The sequence below is a fragment of the Erythrolamprus reginae genome, chromosome 2 (genome assembly GCF_031021105.1).
Source record: "Erythrolamprus reginae isolate rEryReg1 chromosome 2, rEryReg1.hap1, whole genome shotgun sequence".
NCBI classification, from domain to species: Eukaryota; Metazoa; Chordata; class Lepidosauria; order Squamata; family Dipsadidae; genus Erythrolamprus; species Erythrolamprus reginae.
This window is the reverse complement of record NC_091951.1, coordinates 136,538,518-136,563,691: the sequence shown is the minus strand read 5'-3', so window position 1 is coordinate 136,563,691 and position 25,174 is coordinate 136,538,518. Positions and strand designations below refer to the sequence as shown.

General features: G+C 40.8%; 1 protein-coding gene across 1 annotated transcript in view; it reads left to right on the top strand.

The window, feature by feature from the left end:
* CACNA1A (calcium voltage-gated channel subunit alpha1 A) overlaps positions 1-25,174 on the top strand; it is a 419,872-nt gene that overhangs the window by 376,177 nt on the left and 18,521 nt on the right. The window contains exons 42-46 of the mRNA XM_070739561.1: positions 108-215; positions 8,025-8,125; positions 8,825-8,934; positions 10,942-11,080; positions 12,590-12,703. Of these exons, the coding sequence (XP_070595662.1) occupies positions 108-215; positions 8,025-8,125; positions 8,825-8,934; positions 10,942-11,080; positions 12,590-12,703 (572 nt within the window). The remainder of the gene's footprint in view (positions 1-107; positions 216-8,024; positions 8,126-8,824; positions 8,935-10,941; positions 11,081-12,589; positions 12,704-25,174) is intronic.

The following is a 25,174-nucleotide window of genomic DNA, read 5'->3' as shown; positions in this document are numbered from 1 at the left end:
TGTTGACACTGATAAAAAGTAAATGTTTAACATTTCAATGGGAAAAGGTAGAGTTGAGATGTCTAGCCACTTGTTTTTTCTTCTCATTCCTGGTTTGACTCTTCTAGGGGGAGCTGACAAACAGCAGATGGATGCTGAATTGAGAAAAGAGATGATGGCAATCTGGCCCAACCTATCCCAGAAAACTCTAGATCTTTTGGTCACCCCTCATAAATGTAAGAACTTTTTAATCATTACTTTCAGTCTCAGCCTTATCTGTGCTAACCCTACTTATTTCTACCTTTCTATCATTTTCTCAGTATGCAAATACTACTTTATAATCCTACCGTAATAAATAGAAACGTATGAGAAAATTATTTTGAGCAAAAGAAACTTTTCAGAAAGTTAATGAAATAAATGTTCTAATTTCCAATTCAGTACTTTACCTTAGTTATTAGGTTATTAGGTTATTATTATGTTATTATTATGTTCATACATTGTGCTCGAACAGGACCTTGACATCTAATGGGTTGTGAGCTATACACGATGTGTCCGCAGGTGGCTGGTAAGGCCTAAACTGGCTTTGTGGAGTGCTCACTTCTCTTCTACTATGATTGTTCTTCTGTCCTCAGATATCTGGCAGCCTTGGTAGATCAGCATGTTCCATGTTGGTCTGTCTCGTGCCAGGATTTCCCAGGAGGTGGTGTCGATATCGAGGGACTTGAAGGAGGTTTTAGTCTGGCATCCTAGCAACATGATCTGCCCAGCATGTCTGGGCTTTCATTAGTGTTGTGTTTGGGCCTGGGCCAGCCGTTGCTCCCACAGATGGGAGAGACGCGGCACACACTGAATGCGAAAGCCTGGCTGACAGCCAGGAAGATGTGGCAGACAGCCAGGAAGACGTGGCAGACAGCCAGGAGGACGAGGCCACAGGTATGCAGGATTCAGCAGACAGCCCAGGGGATTTGGCATACAGTCCCTCAGATAGTCTTTCGTCTCTGGATTCTTCTGCAGATCAATATATTGATCTGCGTAGCAGAAGAGCTATGCAGAGAAGGGATCGGCTGAAGGAGTATTACAAGTCATCATAGTAGCACCTGGGCTGGGTGTGGTTCTTATACTGAGGGCTGGGTGTGGTTTCCTTAATGAGGGCTAAAGGGATAAAAGGGAATAGAGGGCCAAGGCAAACTGTGGCTGTTTATCTGTGTTATTTTGTGGTTCCTGCTCTGAAGTTTCTGTTCCGTGCCGTTGGAGTTTTCAACCCAGCTTTTTCAGACAAGTGGGAGGTGAAAACTCTGGGACTTGCTGTTTGCTTTAAAGATTCAAAAGGACTCCTGAAACGTCTTTCTCATTCCAGGTTGTCTTTGTTTGTTTCCTCCTGTGTTTTTGTATGCGGCTGAAGTAAGCCTTGCACTATCATTGTTTTTGGACAGTAAGAACTGTTTTGAGTAACCCTTTTTTGTTTATTTAATACAAGTTTGCTGATTAGCAGAATACATGTGTGTTTGATTTCTTTTCCTTGGACTATTACGCATTGCCTGAGCCAGTCAGGCAGAACAATTAGCATGGTGAGAATTGATGGTAGGCCTGCTCTGGAGAGGACTTCAGTGTCTGGAATCTTTATCCTGCCACCAGCTCCTTGGATCTGTGAGTTCCGCCACCTGTTTACTGGATCCGTGTCCCTCCTGGTTGGTCTCGGCCAGCAGGGAGGTGACACGGAGCTGGGTCCAGGAGATTACCAACGCTTCCTTAGGGAGGGGAGTTTTTCCAACTCTCTATAAAGAGGCGCTTGTGCGCCCCCTCCTCAAGAAGCCTTCCCTGGATCCAGCCGTACTTAATAACTATCGCCCAGTCTCCAACCTCCCCTTTATGGGGAAGGTTGTTGAGAAGGTGGTGGCGCTCCAGCTCCAACGGTCTTTGGAAGAAGCCGATTATCTAGGTCCCCAGCAGTCGGGTTTCAGGCCCGGTTACAGCACGGAAACTGCTTTGGTCGCGTTGATGGATGATCTCTGGTGGGCCCGGGACAGGGGTTTATCCTCTGTCCTGGTGCTCCTTGACCTCTCAGCGGCTTTTGATACCATCGACCATGGTATCCTTCTGCACCGGCTGGAGGGGTTGGGAGTGGGGGGCACTGTTCTTCAGTGGTTCTCCTCCTACCTCTCCGGCCGGTCGCAGTCGGTGTTAGTGGGGGGTCAGAGGTCGACTCCGAGGTCTCTCCCTTGTGGGGTGCCTCAGGGGTCGGTCCTCTCCCCCCTGCTATTTAATATCTACATGAAACCGCTGGGTGAGATCATCCGAGGGCATGGGGTGAGGTATCATCAGTACGCTGATGATACCCAGCTTTACATCTCCACCCCATGTCCAGTCAACGAAGCGGCGGAAATGATGTTCCGGTGTCTGGAGGCTGTTGGGGCCTGGATGGGTGTCAACAGACTCAAACTCAAGACGGAGTGGCTGTGGGTTCTGCCTCCCAAGGACAATTCCATCTGTCCGTCCATTACCCTGGGGGGGGGGAATTACTGACCCCCTCGGAGAGAGTCCGCAACTTGGGCATCCTCCTTGATCCACAGCTCACATTAGAGAACCATCTTTCAGCTGTGGCGAGGGGGGCGTTTGCCCAGGTTCGCCTGGTGCACCAGTTGCGGCCCTATCTGGACCGGGACTCATTGATCACAGTCACTCATGCTCTCATCACCTCGAGGTTCGACTACTGTAATGCTCTCTACATGGGGCTACCTTTGAAAAGTGTTCGGAAACTTCAGATCGTGCAGAATGCAGCTGCGAGAGCAGTCATGGGCTTACCTAGGTATGCCCATGTTTCGCCATCACTCCGCAGTCTGCACTGGCTGCCGATCAATTTCCGGTCACAATTCAAAGTGTTCGTTATGACCTTTAAAGCCCTTCATGGCATTGGACCAGAATACCTCCGAGACCGCCTCCTGCCGCACGAATCCCAGCAACCGATTAGGTCCCACAGAGTGGGCCTTCTCCGGGTCCCATCAACTAAACAATGTCGGTTGGCAGGCCCCAGGGGAAGAGCCTTCTCTGTGGCGGCCCCGACTCTCTGGAATCAACTCCCCCCGGAGATTAGAACTGCCCCTACTCTCCCTGCCTTCCGTAAACTTCTTAAAACCCACCTTTGCCGTCAGGCATGGGGGAACTGAAACATTTCCCCCGGGCATGTACAATATATGTATGGTATGTTTGTGTGTGTGCTTGTTAGTATATTGGGGTTCTTTTTAAACTTTTTTAAATATTTAAATTTATTTGGATTTGTTACGATTTGTTATGCCTTGTTGTGAGTTCGCGGAGAGGGGCGGCATACAAATCTAAATAATAAATAAATAAATAAATAAATAAATAATCCTCAAAATGCTAGGTAGGCAGGTTATGAGGAAATGGTTCCGTTGCCTAGCACAATGGTGGTGAACCTATGGCACATCTGCTGGCATGTGAGCTGTTGCCCAACTCAGCTCCAATGTGCATGTGTATGTTGACCAGCTGATTTTTGGCTTGCACAGAGGCTCTGGGAGGGCATTTTTGGCTTCCAGAGAGCCTCTGGGGGGATGGAAATGGCGTTTCTACCCTCCCGCTGCTCCAGGGAAGCCTTTTGAGCTTGCGGAGGGTGAAACACAAACCTACTGGGCCCACTAGAAGTTGGGAAACAGGCCATTTCCTGCCTCTAGAGAGCCTTTGGGGATGGGTGAGGGAAGCTGCTTTTGCCCTCCCCAAACATTGAATTATGGGTGTGGGCACTCACGCATGTGCAATAACGCACACCCATGCCCTTTCGGCACCTGCGGAAAAAAAGGTTTGCCATCACTGGCCTAGCATGTCTCCTGTATACAATCCAAATCTCACTGGCATACAACAGGGTAGTTAGCACTACTGCTTGATACACTTTGAGCTTTGTAGTAAGGCTTATTCCATGTTGGTCCTACCCGTTGGTCGTTAATCTACCCAATGCAGAGCTTGCCTTGGCAATTCTGCAGTCAACCTCAATGTAAATTGTCACTGAATGGGAGAGGGTGCTGCCAAGGTATGTAAATTGGTTCACTGCTTGTAGTTTTTGTCCTTTTACTGTGATGGTGGACTCTTAATATTTGGCTTTTGGAGATGGCTGATGCATCACTTCAGTCTTGATAAAGAGACAAAAGTTGTTGCATGCTGCAAAATTATCCACACTGGCTTGCATTTCCTGCTCTGATCCAGCATTCAGGGCACAGTCATCAGCAAAAAGGAGGTCATGTAGCACAAACTTGGTTGTTGGTGACAGCCTGTAGTCCTTGCACATTGAACAGTTTCCCATCAGTCCTATATCTCAGACTAACTCCCAAGGAACTGTTCTGGAAGGCATTTGACAGCATGGCTGAAAACATTATGCTGAACAAGGTCGGTGCCAACACGCACCCTTGCTTGACGCCATTTGTGATGCGAAAGGCCTCTGAAGCTTCTCCATTGTCCAGCACATTGGCCATCATACCATCATAAAATTGATGTACCATCAGGATGAATTTATCAGAGCACCCAAATTTTGACACGATGTGCCACAAGCCTTCATGACTGACAGTCAAAAGCCTTAGTAAGATCCGCTAAGTACAATTCATGATTCTGCACTTGACACTTTCCTTGGAGCTGTCGGGCTATGAAGATCATGTCCACAGTTTCACACTTTTTGCGGGAACCACACTGTGCTTTAGGTAATAGATCCTATTCTAGGTGGTCAGTCAGGCAGTTCAGCAACACTCGTGCAAGGATCTTGTCTGCGATGGAAAGCAGTGATATTCTTCTATGATTATCACAGACTTGTTGATACCTTTTCCTTTTGTAGAGGTGTATGATAGACATATCTTTCAGTTCTTGAGGAATGGTCTGTTTGTTAGTTAGTTTGTTTGTTTTGTCAAGTATGTAATATGGATAGATATCATTATTATTATGTATTATTGTGGTTGAAAATGAAGTAGTCGTTGACAGGTAAGATGTTGTAGCAGATATTTTTATGAGCTATGCTTAGGTCATACCGAAGGCAATGTAGTTCTAAACTTTCTGTTGCGAGTAGAGGAGTGGAGGGATCTTCTAGTAAACTATCTCTGCATACTTTCTAATGTATTTTTGTCCGATATGCAGTGTGGGTTCTGTTGTACATACTCCTGGTCAGTTGGAGGATGATGAAGAAATGGAGGACTCTGATACAGATAGTGTTTATGAATTAGTGGGGGGTCTGGGGTTACAGGTAGTAGAACAGGTGGGAGGCCAGCCACAGGATGGGGCTATGAGTTCAGGATCTAGCGAGGAAGAATCAGACGCGCGCTGGGAAAACCCTAAATTCAGAAGGGCCCAAAAACGTAGAGAACAGGTATCTGGAAGAAGATATTAAGGGGATATTAAATACTGTGGTGATGTATTTGGCACGTCAGGGGGTCAGTGGGGAAGAAGGGTGGAGTTTCAACGTTGCCGAAGAGAAATAATGGAGGTTTTCTGTGTCGCTCCCAAGTAAGCAAAAGTATTCTGTGTTGATTAACAGTCAGTTCTGCTGTTTTAGAGATCATGCTGTTAGGAAATAAATCTTGTTAAGTGGAGAAGGAGAAGGAATGTGAGAAATGCAATTAAGGAAGATAACGGGCCAAGAGATAGGGCCAGTATGAAATGTGTTTGCATCCGGAAGAGAATAAAATGGAGTTTCTTTGTTTATGAAATAAGGCATTTAATAAGAGTTATTTGTAATTACTAAATTTCTACCAGAAACCAGAACAGGTATCGCTATTGTTATAATTAGATCAAGGGTATGATGTGAATGGGTTTTTTTCTTTCTTTCCTGTTATAAAAGAGAAGTAAATTTGGAACTTTCTTTGTTAAGGGCAGTTATGGTAAAATGAGGGTTTAAAAAGCACGAATGAGTTAAGTAAGAATATAAGAAATGGACTGAAGCACGACGGCATAGTTTTAGTAGAAAAAAGCAAATAGCCAAGAGAAATTTGGATAGCTAATAGCATTTTGAATTCAAATGAAAGCAGAAAACAATCTTTGAAGTCTGGATGATAAAATTAAAAAAGGAGGTAGCACAAGATGAATGTTGTGTACCAAAATAAAACAGATAAATAATTAGGAAACTTTGATAAAGAATTTGGAAATTGATATTATATTGTATTGTATTGTATTTTAATTTGAAGGTATGTGAATTTGAATCTCTGTAAGGTATGGAAAAACAGTTAAAAATGTATATCCCCCCCCCGAAAAAAATTTGTAAAATGTGTACATGGTTGTAAAAAGTATTCTGCTTCACTGGTATTTTATTAAATAATATATTACTACACCATTTGGTTCAGAATACCTTTTTTCTTTTTTTCCACCTCTAAAATCTAGGTGCGTCTTATACTCCGAAAAATACAGTAGTTTGACACACCTTTTCCTCTTCCCTTAGGATGATGAACAATATTGAACGTAAAAACCTTCTGAAATTTTCTCACTTAAGCTACACTTCATGCCTGATTAGATTGTAATATGAGAGGGATAAAACAGAAAACTACTCTAAAATGCAGGAGTCCTCTGGGGTGCTTAGCTACGGATTTGCTTCTTACTGATTTAGGCAGAAACTTTATTCTAGAACAGATCTGGGCAAAGTATGGCCCACGGGCCGCATCCGGGCCGCCCACTGTCTGTAACTGGCCCGCCAGCTATCTGTGAGTCTCGGTTTTACCTAACAACCGGCGGCTTGAACGCCAGCTGGAGATCGTTGGAGCTGCTTGAGAGACAGAGGGGTGGGGGGAGAGACCTGCAGGCAGCTTGTTCTCCAAGGCAAAAGCCACTCAGGAAAAAAGTTCAGAGTTTGGAGTGGCTTGCAACACCCGTACGTTTCCCTGCATTGGCGTGGGCAGAGTGTTCATACAGACGCGAGAGAAAAGAGCTGCAGCTTGCAAACGCCAGTGGGGGTGGGGAAGCTTGTTAAAAGCCACTCAGGAAAAAGCTTTGGAAAGGGGAAAGAGAGAGGGGGATAGGGGGGGAAGAGGGAAGAGAAAGAGGGAGGGGAGGGAAAGATAAATGATACTACAAAAGTTTTTCTTTTTTATTAGAAGCTCTGTAACGGAAGTCTTCAAACTTGGCAACTTTAAGACTTGTGGACTTTAACTCACAGAATTCTCCAGCCAGCATAGCTGGGAGTTGAATTCTGGTAGCTGAAGTCCACAAGTCTTAAAGTTGCCAAGTTTTGGGACCTCATCTTTAGGTGTGCTGGCAATATAACAGGACATTCCTTATTTATTAAAATAATTTATATTTCATTTTTCCACAATCGGAATGATTTGCAATAATATATGAAACTTCCACTTAGAAAAGAAAAGGAAAGGCGGAAAGGAATGGAACAGGAAAGGAAAGGAGAGGGAAGAAAGGAAAGGAAAGGAAAGAAAGAGGAAGGGAAGGAAGGGGAGGGGAGAAAAGGGAAGGAGGAAAGAAATGAAACAGGAAAAGAAAGGAAGGAAAGGAGAGGAGAGGATAAAGGAAGGGAGGAAATTATACAGTATTGGGTAGAACTGAGTTAAATATATTAGTCCAGTTCTCTAAAACCATCCCAATTTCTCATGTGGCCCCATGGCAAAATTAATTGCCCACCCGTTCTAGAAGAAAAGCAGGATTTTGTATCTGGTTGCAAAACATAACATTGTTATAGCAGCAGAATATAAAGGTGTCTTTGTCTTCTCCTCCTCCTCCTCTTGTCCCTTCCTCTCCTCCCCCCCCCCCCTTACCCTTGTGACTTGTAGGAACAAATCACTTCAGTTTACTGTTTTGTAAAATATTCCCATTAGATTTACTTTCAAGGCTATATATTGTACTGTTCCCTCATTATGTGCTGGTTTATATTCAAAGTCTAAATAACTGAATTTTCCCTTCCAACTGGCTATTGGTGGGGTGTAGATCCCTATATAGAATTAGTTGAGAGAATCCCACTGGTCAAATATTTTGAGTCTAAACACTTGCAAAATTTGTAACATTAAGGAAGCAATAAACTGGAGGGTAATGCATTTTGTTTTGTTTTGTCTCTTATTTTGCAGCTACTGACTTGACAGTGGGGAAAATCTATGCAGCCATGATGATCATGGAGTATTACCGCCAGAGTAAGGCTAAGAAGCTGCAGGCCATGCGGGAGGAGCAGGTATGTGAAAATTGTAAACGTAAACAAAAATATGCCATAGTTCTCAAATCTGAAAATGTTGGTGAATGGTTTTTTAATGCTTTCTACTTACAGCAAATCATGTGTACTTTAAAATAATCTTAGGATTTCAAAAAGAAAGTAATATTTTAATTCAGTTATTACTCTTCGTTAATTCTTGTTACACATGTTAGGTTACAATTCAACCCATTAAATGCAATTAATTGAGCATTTCTTGCAGTACAACAAAACTTGGACAGGTTCACGTTGGACCAAATTACATTGCACAAAGTGCTACAGCCTGGCTAAGAAATTCCATCACGTGTGTGTGTGTGTGTGGTTGTGTGCGCGCATGCGTGCGTGTATCTGTCTTTAATGAAATGTTTTTAGAGAGCCAAGAAACTCCAACAGCAGAGCTGCACAATATAAAAACAATTCAAAAGTTCTTTCTTGTTCCAATATAATAATAATTGTGATTTCCTTTTTTGCAAACTGTGAGCAAGATTACAGCAAGTAGAACTATTATTTTCAATACAGTATTCTCAAGTTTACAAAGTTGGAAGGCAAACAGTAAATCATTTGTCCTAACAGTTTTTCAAGTGGTCGGAAATTTACTGAAGGGAAAAAAGGTGATTTGATGGATGTCTTGATTAGCAAATATCTCCAAGTTTTAAATATTTGTATCCTTCTTGTCCTCTTTAGAATCGGACACCTCTTATGTTCCAGCGCATGGAACCACCTTCTCCATCCCAAGAAGGTGGTCAAGGACAAAATGCCCTTCCTTCCTCTCAACTGGATCAAGGAGGTGGACTGTGAGTCCTCATTTATATAGGACAATTCGTCCATATAGAAACAAGTACTTCAAATGAGACATTTACTGAGCCATTGCTACTACTAGTGGTTTCTTCTATGTCATTGGAAACAGGATCATAGTCAGTAAATCTGTGCCCTACTTTGAGGACAAAACATTCCATTATTGACACCTACAAAAAGGATTTGACAGATGAAATTCTGTAGAGATGTTACCAATCACTGTAGGCCAGAGACTGGAAACCCTTTTGTAACTGAGAGCTAATTTTCAAATATTACTTAGCGCTCAAAAGCCGCATAGGGCATGGTAACTGACACAATGTTATCACCACGATCACATTGCTATTAACATCAAGTAGCTCAGAGATTCACTTTTGTAGTCAATTAAGATAGTCAGTTTCCTATTCCAAGCAATGCTATGCCCCTCCCCAGTCTTGTAGCCTTTTTTGCGAAGATAATATGATAGTACAATGCACTGGAGAACCACAATGGTCACTCTTCATCTTCTGGACTAGTAGTATAAATAGAACCATACTCTTCAACACCACCGATAACACAACTACTCTCCAAAAAGACCTTGACGCTGTTTCTGTGTGGTCTAACACATGGCAACTCCAAATCTCAACTAGCAAATGCTTTGTCCTACACATTGGGAAGAAGAATCTGAACACCAAATACAAACTGAATAATCAAATTATCACAGATAATCCCCACTCGGTTAAAGACCTTGGTATACTACCGTAATAACAAAAGATTTAAGTGCCAAAGCCCACTGCAACAATATAGCCAAGAAGGCTTCAAGAGTTGTAAACCTAATCCTACGTAGCTTCTGCTCTGGCAATCTCACACACTTACTAGAGCTTACAAAACTTTTGCCAGACCCATCCTTGAATACAGCTCATCTGTTTGGAACCCATACAGTATCTCAGACATTAACACCCTTGAAAATGTTCAAAGATACTTCACCAGAAGAGCCCTTCACTCCTCCACTCGAAATAGAATACCCTATGAGACTAGACTTTCAATCCTGGGCCTAGAAAGTTTAGAACTAAGACGCCTTAAACAAGATCTAAGTATTGCCCACAAGATCATATGCTGCAACGTCCTGCCTGTCAGCGACTACTTCAGCTTCAACCACAACAACACAAGAGCACACAACAGATTTAAACTTAATATTAACCGCTCCAAACTTGACTGTAAAAAATATGACTTCAGTAACAGAGTTGTCGAAGCGTGGAACTCATTACCGGACTCCATAGTGTCATCCCCAAACCCCCAACACTTTACCCTTAGATTATCTACGGTTGACCTATCCAGATTCCTAAAAGGTCAGTAAGGGGCGAGTACAAGTGCACTAGAGTGCCTTCCGTCCCCTGTCCTATTACTCTCCTATATATCCTATATCTCTTCTTCTATTCTTTCATGATATACTCTATTCCTATATATATGTATATATATGTGTATATATATATATGTATATGTATGTATGTATATATATATATATATGTATATGTATATGTATGTGTATATGTATATATGTGTATGTGTCTGTGTGTGTGTGTGTGTGTATATATATACATATATATATATATATACAGTATATATATATATATATATTCTGTTACTATATTCTATATATTCTATATATTCTATTCCTATATATTCTATTCCTATATCTTCTTTTCTATTCTTTTTTAGATATATTTTACTATGAGTATCTCCTCTATAACCTTCATCATGTATTTTACTATGTGTATATTGATATATACTCATTAAAAACCCTCATTGTGTATTGGACAAAATAAATAAATAAATAAATAAATAAATTTATATTGCTGGAATATCAACACAGATCTGGAAAAGTAAGGGCAAATTAAAGGTGTTTCCATTTTATTTACAGATGAATTATAAGTGCTTGGGGAATGGACAAATAAACAGATTATGATTGTGCACCTAGATTCATTTGGAAGATGTATGGTTGGAATATGACTTTTTCTATCTATTGCCAGGAGTATACCAGAAGGAGGAATGAAGGAAAGTGAGTCATGGGTCACGCAAAGAGCACAAGAGATGTTCCAGAAGACAGGAACCTGGAGCCCAGAGCGGGGGCGCTTAGAGGAAATACCTAATAGCCGGACCAATTCCCAGGTGGTTTATTTGCCAGCAAGGTGTTTGAACTGGCAGTTATCTTTTACTACTTTTTCTTTTTCGTATCCCTGCCTGTCACACACCTATAAAGCCAGCTGTATTTTTCAGAAAAGTTTTATTTACAGTGAGAAGTTCTAGGTTCCATCAGATCATAGGACCAAAAGATAGAAATTGATTAAGCCAATACTGATTAAGTATTTATTTGAATGACACATAACTGCAATTTATTGCATCACCATTCTAACTACTTTATGAAATTTTGATAGCGCAATACAATAAGTATATGTTAAGTTGCAAGCTGTATTTGTGGTGAAAGCAGACTCTTCATCTTTCCCATCTAATATTATGTGAATTCATCTCATTTGTGTTTTTAATAGAGCTTCAAAAATAAAACAAACCTTCACGAGCACAATACTCAAACTGTGTGCATTTCATAAGTTTTATTCTGAGAAATTACATATATGTAAATTTATTTGCTGTTCAGTATCTTATCTTACCCACCTTGGAAGTATGGAAGGCTGACTTAACCTTGAACCTGATGAGATTAGACCCACATAAAAAGCTTTTTCACATACACAGAAGCTGGAAGTATATTTAGATGAATTATATTTGCATACAAAGCTATTATATCAAATAGAAGTCATATATACATATGCCCTAGAAATAACATTTGCCACCAGCAAGAATGGCAAAGATGTTCCAAAACATATTGCCAGAGTGCTGGAAATGTAAACAGATACCGGGTTCCTATTACCATATGTTGGGGACCTGTCCAATGGTGAAAAAATATTGGTTGAAGATAAAAAGATGGTTAGAAGAAATGACAACACAAGAAATAGATCTAAAATCAGAATTGTTCTTGCTAGGTATATTACCGGGAAAAATATAATTAAAAAATACATATTTAATATTACATGTGATAACGGCAGCGAGAATTATGCACACACAAAATTGAAAAAACTGAAATATAACCATAGATGAAAATGTAATAAAGAAAATATTAGACTGTGCCGAAATGGACAGTAGTCTAAGGGATTTTCCAGATGTCATCACATCAATAGAATACATTGAGACTACCTGTATTGCTTATATATGTTCCTTTGCTGAAGCACATTGGAGATAATTTTTCTTGTACCAATAAGATGCTGCTATATTCTGGGAACTCCAAGAATATCCCAGTGTTTTGGCTTTGTCTTTAAAGTTCCTTGGGACATAGAGATGCACGTATTGGAAACAAATGTTCATTCCTTCTGACTATGGGTAGAAAAATTTCCAAGAGCTAAAGAGAATAATGAAATAATGAAAATTGCTGTGCTAGAAAAAGCACTTAAAGTATTTAGCAACAACTAAATAATATTTTAATTTTGCAGTATCTCTTTAATAAACTAATATTTACTTTGCAGTTTATTATTTCCGTTTTTCCCAATTTCCCAGCTATTGAAAAGAATATCATTTCTTCTATTTGTTTTTTATGACTTCTCATCCTAATATCCTCCTTGTTTAATTAAGTCTGTAGAGATGCGGGAGATGGCAAAAGATGGCTACTCAGATAGTGATCAGTATTTACCTATGGAGGGTTATGGAAGAGCTGCCTCCATGCCACGATTGCCTGCTGAAAACCAGGTGAGGGTTTTCTTTTTTAAATTTGTGCCCTGTTTGAGCTTGAGAACTATGATAACTTCCTCATCTAAGCATCCTCTTCTTTTCTTAGATTGTCATGGTCTTTGACAAGTATTCATTCACTTAAGCAGACAGTGATGCTAGGGCCTGTATTGATGCAAAGTGAAAGAATGTTTCCCAACCTTCCTGTTCTGTGCTTCAGATAAGGACCGCACACAATCTTTCCAGGAATTATCAGCGTGCTGTGAACGCTTTGCTCTTATATCAGAAATGAAATGAAAACACGTTTCCAGCTATGGGCCAAACAAATGTTTCCCAAAAGACAATCAAGATCAATTGTTACTGTATTTTTCAGAGTATAAGACATACCTTTTTGCCCCCCAAAAGAGGGTGGAAATATTGGTGTGTCTTATACACCAAATACAGCCATTTTAACCTCCCAAAGCCCCACGCCTGCGTCCCATTTTTGCGAAAAATGGGCCCGTTTTTCACAAAAATTGTATGCACAAAGGCTAAAGGGTGGGGGAAGTAAAAAACACTCCCGTTTTTGCAAAAAAAAATATGGGCAAAAAGCGGCCCGTTTTTTGCAAAATGAGTGGCGGTTTTACCTCCCCCCAGGAGCGCTCTGCAGGCTTCCCAAACCCTCTGTATGCCCTGTTTTTGGGAAAAAACAGGCAAATAATGGGCCATTTTTTGCAAAAATGCTTTTGCCTTCCCCACCCCCTCGCAGTGCTCTGCAGGCTTCCAAACTCTCTGCAGGTCCTATTTTTGCAAAAAAACCTGGTGAAAATGGGCCATTTTTTGCAAAAATGGGGCTGTTTTTGCCTTCTAATCACCCCGTCTAGCATGATTGGAGGAGGAATTCTGGGAGTTGAAGTCCACTAGTCTTAAAGCTGTCAAGTTTGAAGACCCCTAGTTGGGGATCTAAGGTCTTCAAACTTGGCAAATTTAAGAGTTGTGGGTTTCAACTCCCATTCCGGAGCTAGCATGACTGGAGGAGGAATTCTGGGAACTGACGTCCACAAGTCTCAAAGTTGTCAAATTTGAAGTTTGTAAAAAGTGTACATGGTTGTAAAAAGTGTACATGGTTGTAAAAAGTATTCTGCTACACTGGTATTTTATTAAATAATATATTACTAGCCCATTTGGTTCAGAATACTTTTCCCCTTGTTTTCCTCCTCTAAAATCTAGGTGCGTCTTATACTCCAAAATATGCTCTATCCAGAAAGAGTTACTTTTCAATGTGATATTTCATTTAAATTACACTTGAAAAAGATATGATGTCATAACATAAATGTAAAGTTAAAAGATATTTCTTCAGATTTTTAAAATAATTACAGATATCCATTTACTGTAGAAAGGGTACATGAAATATGCTGCCCATTGCTCATCACAGGATCTATTATCTTTTAGGACTCACCCATCCCACTCAGCTAGGAGATTTGTGATATTGCTGCATAAATGTAAACTCCTCTAAAAGATATTGTTGCAAGTGTACTTGCATCAGAAATTAACTCTACGCAGGTGTATTTATTCACAGATGATGGGGAAAACTAATATAACTCCTATTATTATCACAAAGTCAGCATTCCTTGTCAACACTGCCTGAAACTCTACATCAGTTTTTCCCAATCTTGGCAACTTGAAGATATCTGGACTTCAACTCCCAGAATTCCCCAGCCAGCAAATGCTGGCTGGCGAATTCTGGGAGTTGAAGTCCAGACATCTTCATATTGGCAAGATTGGGAAACACTGATTTACAGCATTCCTCTCCCAATATACCAAGATTTCACCTTATGCCGGGAAGTTCTTGGATTCTTTTATAGCCTTCTATTATTATTATTATTATTATTATTATTATTATTATTATTAATAATAATAATAATAATAATAATAATAATAATAATAATATTATAATAAGACTCGGAGCGGCTCACAGGCTCACTATTCTTAAGCTGGTGATCAATGTAATGGGACCAACCAACCCAGAAGATCTAACAGAGGCAGAAATGAATGTGCATTCTCAGTCTTGGCAAATAGAAGAGCATGAAGAAAAATATAGACCTGCAGACATTTTCTCTGCCTGTACTCCAAAGCTACTGTTACTTGTTCAACTACCACTAGGATGCATTAACAGTCTGCAAACCACTGAGAAATTGGTACACATTGCTTTCAATTTGCATCAATAACTAGTGCCCAGTAATTGGTAACGTTTATTCTAAACCACATTGTTTAAGTTCTCTAGTAACAAACTAAGCTCATGTTGTAGCCAAGAATTAAAACAGTAAAGGATGGGGGCATCCTTAAGATTTTTTTTTTTTAAAAAAATAACAAAATAAATAAACAAATCAAGAGATATGAATGTGATCCAAGGTGAAAAAATGCCAAATTTCTGTCATAAGAAGAATAAAGGAGTTTATTTATTTATTAGACTTATCTCCTGCCTTCCATTGAGGAGCCAAGACAGCATTCACAGTACTCCTTTCTCCAATTGTCTTACAAGCGCCCTTGTAGGATGCCTTCCTTTACTTTTATATAACATCCAGTGGAGCATCCTACAATACCTGGGGATTGCAAATCATGTTTCCCTTGGCTCATATACCTTCTCCTCTGCTGTCCTATGATGGTTTCACCCAGATTTAACGCCTCAATAATAATCATTTTTGTTGCCTTTGGCATCCTTGGTTGGATGCACAAATTCTACTCTAATGGTACTGTGAGCAAACTAGAAATTTATTTTATTGTATTGGTTTGTAGAGGGTTGTTTTGTTATGCTAGCCATGTCCCCTCTCTCAGCATCTTTAATGGTGAGTGGAGGAAAAAGCTAAAGCTGTCAAAAACCTATCAAGTTAGAGAAGCTACCTGGATATGGCCTGTCATAGCTCAGCTCCAATCAGAGCAAAGGCTGTGACCCTCAGCAGCTATTGTACAGCTAACAATGTTCTCTTCCTGATCTGGCATGCAGCATGTGTTATAGTAGCAAACTTTATAGGTTCTGATGCAATCTCAGCAATCAGTGTTGTGCTAGATTGAGGGTGGGGAAGGGTGAAACAACGAGCTTGAGTGTGGGGGCTCTTTTGCTAAGCATGTGCCAAGCAGCAGTCGCTCTTAGCATGCTCTGCTATGTTGAAGCATTTACTGTTATACCAACAGGCTAAGCATCTTTATGTTTCTGTGTATATGTGTGCAAGTGAGAGCTTGGGCATACTGTTATTTGAAGAAATTGCTCAAAGTAAGTGTACCGTCTGCAACATTTCTTGCACAACTATACTTCTTGATTCCTGCAGGAGGGACTACATCTTAATTTGCAAGTATCTCAAAGAGTCAGAATTTGGTGAAAATGTCAGCTATGGCAACCTAGCGACAAAACAGTGGCATTGCCTTTAGGGAACAGACATAATGATCATAGTCTTTCTGAACTTGAAAAATATGTTGGAATTGGACTACAGTTCATGAAATCTCTAGTCATCATATTGTAGTCATTGATACTGGCTGAATATAATAGGAATCACTGCCCAGTCCATCTGTTACGTATCAAAGTGTTCACAGAAATCAGCAGCCTTCAAAATGGCAAAATGAGTGTCACAATGTTGCCGTGCAAGCTTCTCTCCTTACATATGTGCTTGTGACATCACAACACCGATTCTAAAGTAAGGGAGTTTGTGTCACAATGGCCTGCACTTATTCCACCTGCAGTTGCCTTTGATTGGTACTAGACTGGTAAAGGTTCCCACCATGATGATCTCCTGACAAAAGAAAGCTGTCTTGGACATTTTAATTTAGAATAGCTTTTTATTTCCATTCTCAGCAGAGGTTACATCATCAATCATATCGTAATACTGCATATTAAGAAAATATAGGAGAACATCTTAACACTTTGATTCAGTACTAGTACTGGATTAATAGTGCCTGTAATGTAGTCTGATCTAACAGTAGTTTAACCAGCTCCTAGATTCAAGGGTTGCTTTCTACACAGTCTAATCAGGGAAACTATGGTGTAAAAGAGTGGGTCCTGTTTGTAGGGAAGGTAGCAAATGGTATTCCTTCTCCTTTGCCCTTTTCAATAAGCTTTGCTTCAGATCATCAAATCTTGGAGACAGAGATCACTAAGGGGACAGAAGATGAATGTTAAATGTTCCAGAGTGACAGCTCAAAATAAGACTCAGTCAAGACATCTCAGACAGGTCATAGTATTTCTAAGCAAATGTAATACTCTGTGATAACTACCACACCATCACTCGCCCCACTCCAAGTCTCTGGAGAGGGGCGGCATACAAATCTAATAAATAATAATAAATAATAATAATCACACTGTCTATACAGTGATACCGTGTCTTACGAACCCCTCGTCATATTAACTTTTTAAGATACGAACCAGGGGTTTAAGATTTCTTTGCCTCGTCTTAAGAACCATTTCCGTCTTACAAACCCGAGCCCGGGTCCATGGGCTCTCTTACTGTGCATGCACTCTCTTACTGCCACAGGGATTCCCCTGCCTTGTGACTGCCACCGCTGGGATTTCCCATTCGTTTCCCGCCCCCACCCGGGATTCCCCACCTCCTGACTGCCAGCCGAAGCAGCTAGGATTTTCTCTTGGCTTTCCAGCGGCTAGTCCCAGTCCTCCCCGCCCCTTCGTCCCGCCCATCACCCTTGGCCGGCAGGATCCTGCACATCCGGCAGAACCTGCCTCCTGAGCCCTCTTGCCCGGTGGGAGGTGAAGCACTGGGGGGGGGTCAGGCCAGCCCTCCTGCCCCCACCAAGTGGCTACGAGAGTGCTTTTTCTAAGCGTTTCAGGAATGGCTGCCCCGCCTCTCCTCCACCCCCCCTCCACCGCCTCCCACTCCCGAACAAGGATCCAAATGCCGGCAGTAATGGGCAAAAGGGTTGAGTTTTGGGCTTGCACACATTATTCGCTTTTCCATTGATTCCTATGGGAAACATTGTTTCATCTTATGAACTTTTCACCTTACGAACCTCGTCCCGGAACCAATTAAGTTCGTAAGACGAGGTATTACTGTATTTGATCTTCTCAAGTTTGGTAATTCTGTTAGCTTAATAACACATGGATGTTCTTTTTTTCCTTGCCCAATGAAGCCATTAGAATTCTTGATCATTTGGTGGTGTTGCCTTTTCTCTTACGTCATGGCTTCAAGGAATCATAAGAACTCTACGACAACCTTCTTTTTTTATCTGGCTGACATTGCTATAGAATTTTTATTGTTGCTATTGTTCTTTGGGGGGTGGGGGGTTGTAAGAATTAAAGGAAATTAATTAATGCTGGTAAATTCTTATCCAACATATAACTGAGGGTTGACTCATCATGTAGTTCTGTTGAATTGACACTTTGTAAACAATGCACAATGCTCTTGAAAAGTCTGATGCCTAATCAAATGAATACAGTTTTAAATTTATTATTATCTTATTTAAATCATTTACTTCAACCTTTACCCTAGGGAGTATCTTTAGTGTATTTACAAATTCTGCTCAGAGAAAGGCAAGAATAGTTCTACATTACTTTTTGTTCCAAGTAGAGTAGCTTTTGAAATATTCCATTGAAGAGACTTATCACATTGTGTATACAGTTTTGCAGCTGGATTTACTTCAGTGCCCTCTGAAACACAATCCAACAGACAAGGAGATACTTTCCAAATATTTCTTTCATTATTTCTACTTTAGAAAAATAGTAAAGTAGAAAAGTCAATCTCTTGCTTATGTTCTTCATCACTTCTGTTTTTGGTTAACTTTGAAATCATTCCAACTATATTATTATGAAGTTTTACAACAGAGATATTTCTTTTAAGAATTGCCCAGAGCCCTGCATGTGATATGGGCGGCATAAAAGTCTAACTAATAATAAATAAATAATAGGCATTAGATAAATAAAAGAGATAGATAGATAGATAGATAGATAGATAGATAGATAGATAGATAGATAGATAGATAGATACATACATACATACATACATACATACAGTACGTAATTACAGATACACCCGCAAGACACTATTCTCTTTTAACAGTTTTAATTTGCTCTAAAGTAACATTTTGTCTTTGGCTTGTTAGGATGAGCTTTGACATCACGGAGACGTCCTTCCTGGCCGGCCGAAACGTGGACTCCAAGAAGGACGTCTTCGTGACGTCAAAGCTCCACCCATGGAATTCCCTATTGGGATTCCCCACATCCGTTTGAGCCTCCCGACCAGCTGCAAAGCTGACAGCCGGGCGTCGGGGCTTCTCGGCATCCTAACGAACCCAAACTTTTGCTGAACCCGAACTTTTGCTGAACTTCTGGGTTCGGCGTTCAGGAGAACGCCGAGAACCCCCCCCCCCCGGCTGTTTCAAAAGGCGACAGCCAGGCAGCGGGGCTTCTTGGCGGCTTCCCAAACACCGAACCCGGAAGTTCGGTAAAATTTCAGGTTTGGCGTTCGGGTTCGCGAGGACGCTGAGAAGCTCCCCAGCTGGCCTTTCGCCTTATGAACCTCCTCCGGGAACCAATTAAGTTCGTAAGACGAGGTATTACTGTATTTGCTATTTTCCCAGTTTGTAACCATCTGGAAGAAGTCTATTTCTTAACTATCACCTCATGCTTGTAAGGTGAAAGACTGTTTTGGTCAAAACAGCATGTTCAAAAATCATTAGATCATTTGGTTGCAGTCTTTTTCTACCATTACAAGTCTTTTTTTTTTCAAATTATACTCTAATATCTAATAGTATTCAATCTGCATCTATACAGTTATCTATGTATACATGCAAATGTGTACGTATCTTTATTTCTCCTTTTTGCAGGTGGGGTTATACAGGTGCTACTTTATATAACCTTTCAAAGGAAAATGATTATATATATAGTTCCAACATATATAAAAGCCTTTATGTTGGTTAGAGATAATTCAAGACTTGGATTACCCAAGAAACACCCATGGGAGCAAACTCTGCCAACCTTGCCTACTAGATAAACCAGGCAGTATGATCATTCATATTTTACTTATTACTTCCTTCCAACAAACAGTAGCTCCGTTCATCAATCTATCAATATTATGACAGGATATAAATAATATTTCAAATCCAAACAAATAGTATATAAGCAATGGACTTCCCTATCTTTAACTTTTCAACATCTTTCTGTTTCTGGTTTTATAAATGTTCTATTTTTCCACCAATCAACTCCTACTTACAGATTTTATGTAGTTTCTGAAGCAAGAATCTGCTTCTCTTGGGTTGGACTGGAAATGGAAGAAATGGGAAAATTCAAAAACTACGGGCTGGAGTATTTGTCCATGTTTGGTTTGTGCATAATGTTGCAGCTTTGAACAGTGGCTGATGGTTCCAATGGCTGGGGCTTGTTGCAGCATGTTTGGGGGGATATATGGGGCCTTGCTGTTATCTCTGCTGCTCTGCTCAGCTCAGCATTACTCAACTCATCCTTTCTGAGACTGCCTGTCCCTTTGTGGTGTTGTCTAACTTTGTCAGTTTTGGTTGAAGTAATCAAAGGAGAAGAGCTTTTTGGCACTGGACTAGACTGGTTTTATGCATAAATATGACATTAACTTGACTATTCTTTCCTTACACTTTTCTCCTCCCCCCATCCCTTTAGAGTACTATAATCTAGTTTCTCCTCCCTTCCCCTTGGTCCTATACTTCCATATGCTTTTATATTTATTTCCTTCTCTCTCTTTCTTTCCCGTTTCTGTGTGCACCGTCTTGTATGGCTGCGACAGAGGAGGAAGGCGCGACCGCGAGGGAATAATCTCAGTGTATGTACTGCAGCCTGGAAATCCTGGTTCTATGCGCTCGCTGCCTCCATTTCCCTTCCCCTGGGCTCCTCAAAGTAGCAAGCTGCCAATTTTTATGTGTCCATTTAGCCATACACACACATTTTTTTTCTATTCTTTCAACCTGCAGCCCACATGGTGATGTTCCTCATTGCTACATTGTGCTATACGGGCACATCTTTCTCTCCAGTCCATGGTTCTGTTGCCCTTATGTCTACATTAGGCTTTCTCATCAGTTACTCTTTTATTCTCTGTTCCTTCTCTCTTCCATTATCTCTGCTTTTAACCATGCTCATTATTCAATTCCTGCCTGTGTGGTTGACCATGCTAGTTCAGTAGTCACTAAATAGTTCTCTAAACACCCTGGCTTAATGGCAAATGAATTTTATGTGACTACCGTAGTTTAATGGAAATTTGCTTTTGGAAAAAAGGAGCTTTTAAGCCAGATCAGATTTTAATTTTGTTTATTGAGCCTAATTTGCATAGCTCCATCTCATCTGACAATAATTCAGGTATTCTAACTTAGGCTTTATTCCGCCTTCAACTTTCTACCTTACAAGGCATAAAGAACCCAGTAATTGCACCAGCCAGATTTTATTCCCCTTATGAATAACTTTACTAGTGAACAGTCTGTGGCATCTTAAAAAAAATTATAGTCCAAAATCCACTTCATTATACACATCTTAAACACAGTTGTCAGTAGTATCACAATCACATATCTGGACAGTGGTATGGTATGCTAAATCCACTTTTCCAAAAATTACCCCATTAATTCCATTGGGAATTCATTTTCAGTGGATATCCATATGATTTTACTATACATCTCTTCAGTTTTAAGATGGCATAATGTTTTGTTTTGTTTATTTTGGTCCCCTAGATGCCTCCGTCAGCTCTTATCATTTTCTCTATTTTAATTTGGAGAAGAAAAAGTTAATACCTAAAACAAAACCTATTTGTCCTTCTCATGTGTTCCCAATAAATCCTGAATCCTAGATCCCATAACATTTGACTTTCTTTCTTGTGCAAGCTGAAACAAGATTTGCTGTGCATTTGTAGTTGAGGAATAAGTAGTACATTTAGCCAAGCCTTTCACAGCTCTTCACTGCACTCAGTCTATTGGTTAGGGCAGGGGTAGGCAAAGTTTGCTCTTCTATGACATGTGGATTTCAACTCCCAGAATTCCTGAGCTAGCGTGATGGGCTCAGCAATTCTGGGAATTGAAGTCCACAAGTCATAGAAGAGTCAACTTTGCCTACCCCGGGGCTAGGGTACCGCAATAAGTCTAAAGCAGGGATGTCAAACTCATGTCCTCACAGCATCACCACATGACGTATTGGGATTTCCCCTTTTGCTAAACTGGGCATGGGTTTGGCCAGAGTGTGATGCATCTGGCATGCAAGTCATGAGTTTGACAACCGTGCTCTAGAAGTAGAAGTGAGAGCATTTAGATATAATAAAAGTTTCTCCTGGTTTCGATAACAAGTTTGGGAAGGGAAGACAGAACTGCTAAAGAAAATGAAGATGTAGCATTGAGTTTTTGATCCCTCTGTTGCAGTGATGGCTAACCTTTTCCGGACCAAGTTCCCAAAGTATGTGCACACATGCACATGCCCAAACCCCCAAAATGCAATGTGCGTACACCCCATGCATGTGTATGTGGCCCCCAGTACACCCATGCCCCCCACAATTAGTAGTAGTAGTAGTAGTAGTAGTAGTAGTAGTAGTAGTAATAGGAGGAGTAGTAGTTATTAGATTTGTATGCTGCCCTTCTCGGGGCAGCTCACAGAGTAAATATAAAAACACAGCGTACAGTACAAATCTAATACATTTAAAAAAAACCTATAGCTAAAATAGTTAATTTGATGAATTCTGCACAGAAAATTATATTTTAGCGGTCCTAACATAAAACAGAAAAAAATTAAAAATTGGGTTGGAAAGTTCATGCGAAAAAGAGGTAGTTATGACTCTGTACTATATGCATATAACATTTATGAAACAATTGTAAATCTATTACCCTAGAACAGTGATGGTGAATCTTTTTTTCCCCAAGTGCCGAAAGCGTGTGTGCATGTGCTATCGTGCATGTGCGAATGCCCACACCCATAATTCAATGCCTGGGGATGGCGAAAATGGCTGTCTGCCTCCCCTGGAGGCCAGAAATAGCCCATTTCCCAAACTCTGGTGGGCCCGGTAGACCCATTTTTCACCCTTCCATGTTCCAGAGGGAAAAATACCGTCACCCATCCCCCCCAGAGACTCTCCGGAAGCTGAAAATGCCCTCCCAGAGACTCCGGGCGAGCGGAAAAACAGCTGGCTGGCATACACATGCACATTGGAGCTGAGCTAAGGTAACAGCTCATGTGCCAGCAGATATGGCTTCGCGTGCCACCTGTGGCACCCGTACCATAGGTTCACCATCACTGCGATAGACCGATTCCTCAAACAAACAAGCAATGCAACAGAGACCTCTGGCGATGACAATCCCTTCTCACCTATAGAAATCTTAGTCCTTTGTCCTTAAAAGAAGTCAATATTTTTAGGATGTGCCACTGAAAGACTGAAATGCAATATAGAACAGATTAGGTATCGATAATGCAATAATCTCTATCTTCTACCTTTACCATATTAACATATCCTACCATTCTGTATTACATTTTTAATATAGTTGTAAAGTTCTGTCATATACTGTCTTTTTCATTAAGTTTACCCATGAAATTGCCATTTTGGAAGAGAGATTGCTGTTCTCATTTCCTGCATCCCATTAGGAATGGACAGGACATCTTGAAGAAGAAAAGTTTGTTCGCTTGTAGCTGATGTTCTTTAAGATAATCTCAATCCATTCTCACCCATTCATTGTCATGACTTTTCATCGGTCTCAGAAAACTATCCCAAAAAACCTAAGTTGCAGTTTACACAAGAGGTTTTAGCAACTCTGCAATCTTTGTTTTATTATTTACAATTGTGGGTCACCATGCACACCAGTCCCGTGTTTAGGAGACAGCCACAACAGTTTTTTGTTGGGAAGAGGCTTCTGGCTACATATGCTTCTGTCCCTCTAGGGGAGAGTACAGCAGTTACAAGTGAGTAATTTCTTTTTCTTTTCCTCTGTGGATCAGAAACAGCTGAATAGTAAGGAGACCTGAACCTAGAACTTCAAGATTCTATGTCCAAACCTGGTATTACCTGTTCAAAATTGTATAAGGAATCAGGAAATTGATTTTTCTGGTACTGTATTTCAAGGATAAATAGATCTAAGCAAATTTTCCCACTGTGTCATATAGGGAAGTAATGTTAAGTTTTTCCAGGATGATGTTTGCTTGTCCAATTGATTTTGCTCTACGCAACCTTAATGAAGGAATACATTGTAAGATCAAAATACATTGTTACTTACTTATGGGTAGAATATTCTCTTTCCCTAAAATTTAGCTAGATATGCTGAAAACGTAAAACAGGAGAAATATAGCAATAGGCATAGTAATCCAATTTTGTATGATATTTGAAAATAATTAATCAATGGAAAGGCTTGCCTCCAGAAATTGTGAACTCTACTTAAGTAGAGGTTTTTAAGGATGGGCTGAAAATATTTGGACACAGACAGTCCCTCAGACAACCCGGTTACATGCCCTCAAGGATTTTAAAGATTAAAACCAGCACCTTGATTGGACCTGGAAGTAGACTGGCAGCCAGTGCAATTTGCAGAGCACCTATAAATTACTGCACTGATGCATTCTTCACCAGTTGGAGCTGTGAGTCTAGGAGGCGCCCCAGATTGCACATCATGTTTGTCTAGGGCAGTACCACCCCATCCAGAACTGCAGACGACATTAGTCCTAGAATCTGATTTAATGGATCCATCTCCCTATAGTGTATAATGGAACTAGAGAAAACCATGGCTAAGCACGAGAAGAGAGAACGAGAACTTTCCCAGTTTCAGATCACACAGCCACTGCTCCAACCAGAAACATCAGATGTGGACCATGACCATCAGGGGCTCTGAATTATCCGGGATTGTCCATCATGGTGCAATACAGAACGGAATCGAACTCCGGGAAGGAAATTAACTATGCAGCAGGGAGGCTGGTACAACAGCAACAATCCCATCTGATCCCCAGAGCCCAACTTAATGAACAGGATCTCACATCCAATGATCTGTGGTACATCATCAGTCTCCTGCCCCAGAGTCTCAGCTGATGCAACATCCCAACTCCTGCTTGGAATATTTCCAAAAGAACCACCCCTTTCCAGACCCAGCTAGGTTTCAGTGGTACATACTAGAATGATGAGAGAGATGCCTTATTGCAGATTGATCTGGCATTAGAGGCCAGGGTTACTGAAGGTCTGCTAACAGGGTACTGGGTAAAAACCAAGAAACCTGAACACAAAACTGATATGTGGCAACAATTCCATGTTCCCCACAGGTAGCTTGCTCCAGGTCTCCCGTCATACATTTCCAAGGTCCATTACTACCATAAAAGTACCTCCATACCCCCAATGACATCCCCAAAACCAAAAACCCCAACTGGGAACCTCTTATTGTCCTCAACAACCATCCCCAAGATTGGTAGCTGGGTACCCTGAGACACTATAGTTTCACCAGTTATCAGTACCTTCACCAGTCACCATCTTCCCACACACTGCCATATATAGTGGTACCTCTACTTACGAACCTAATTCATAGAAAGGTTTGTAAGAAGCAATTTTTCCC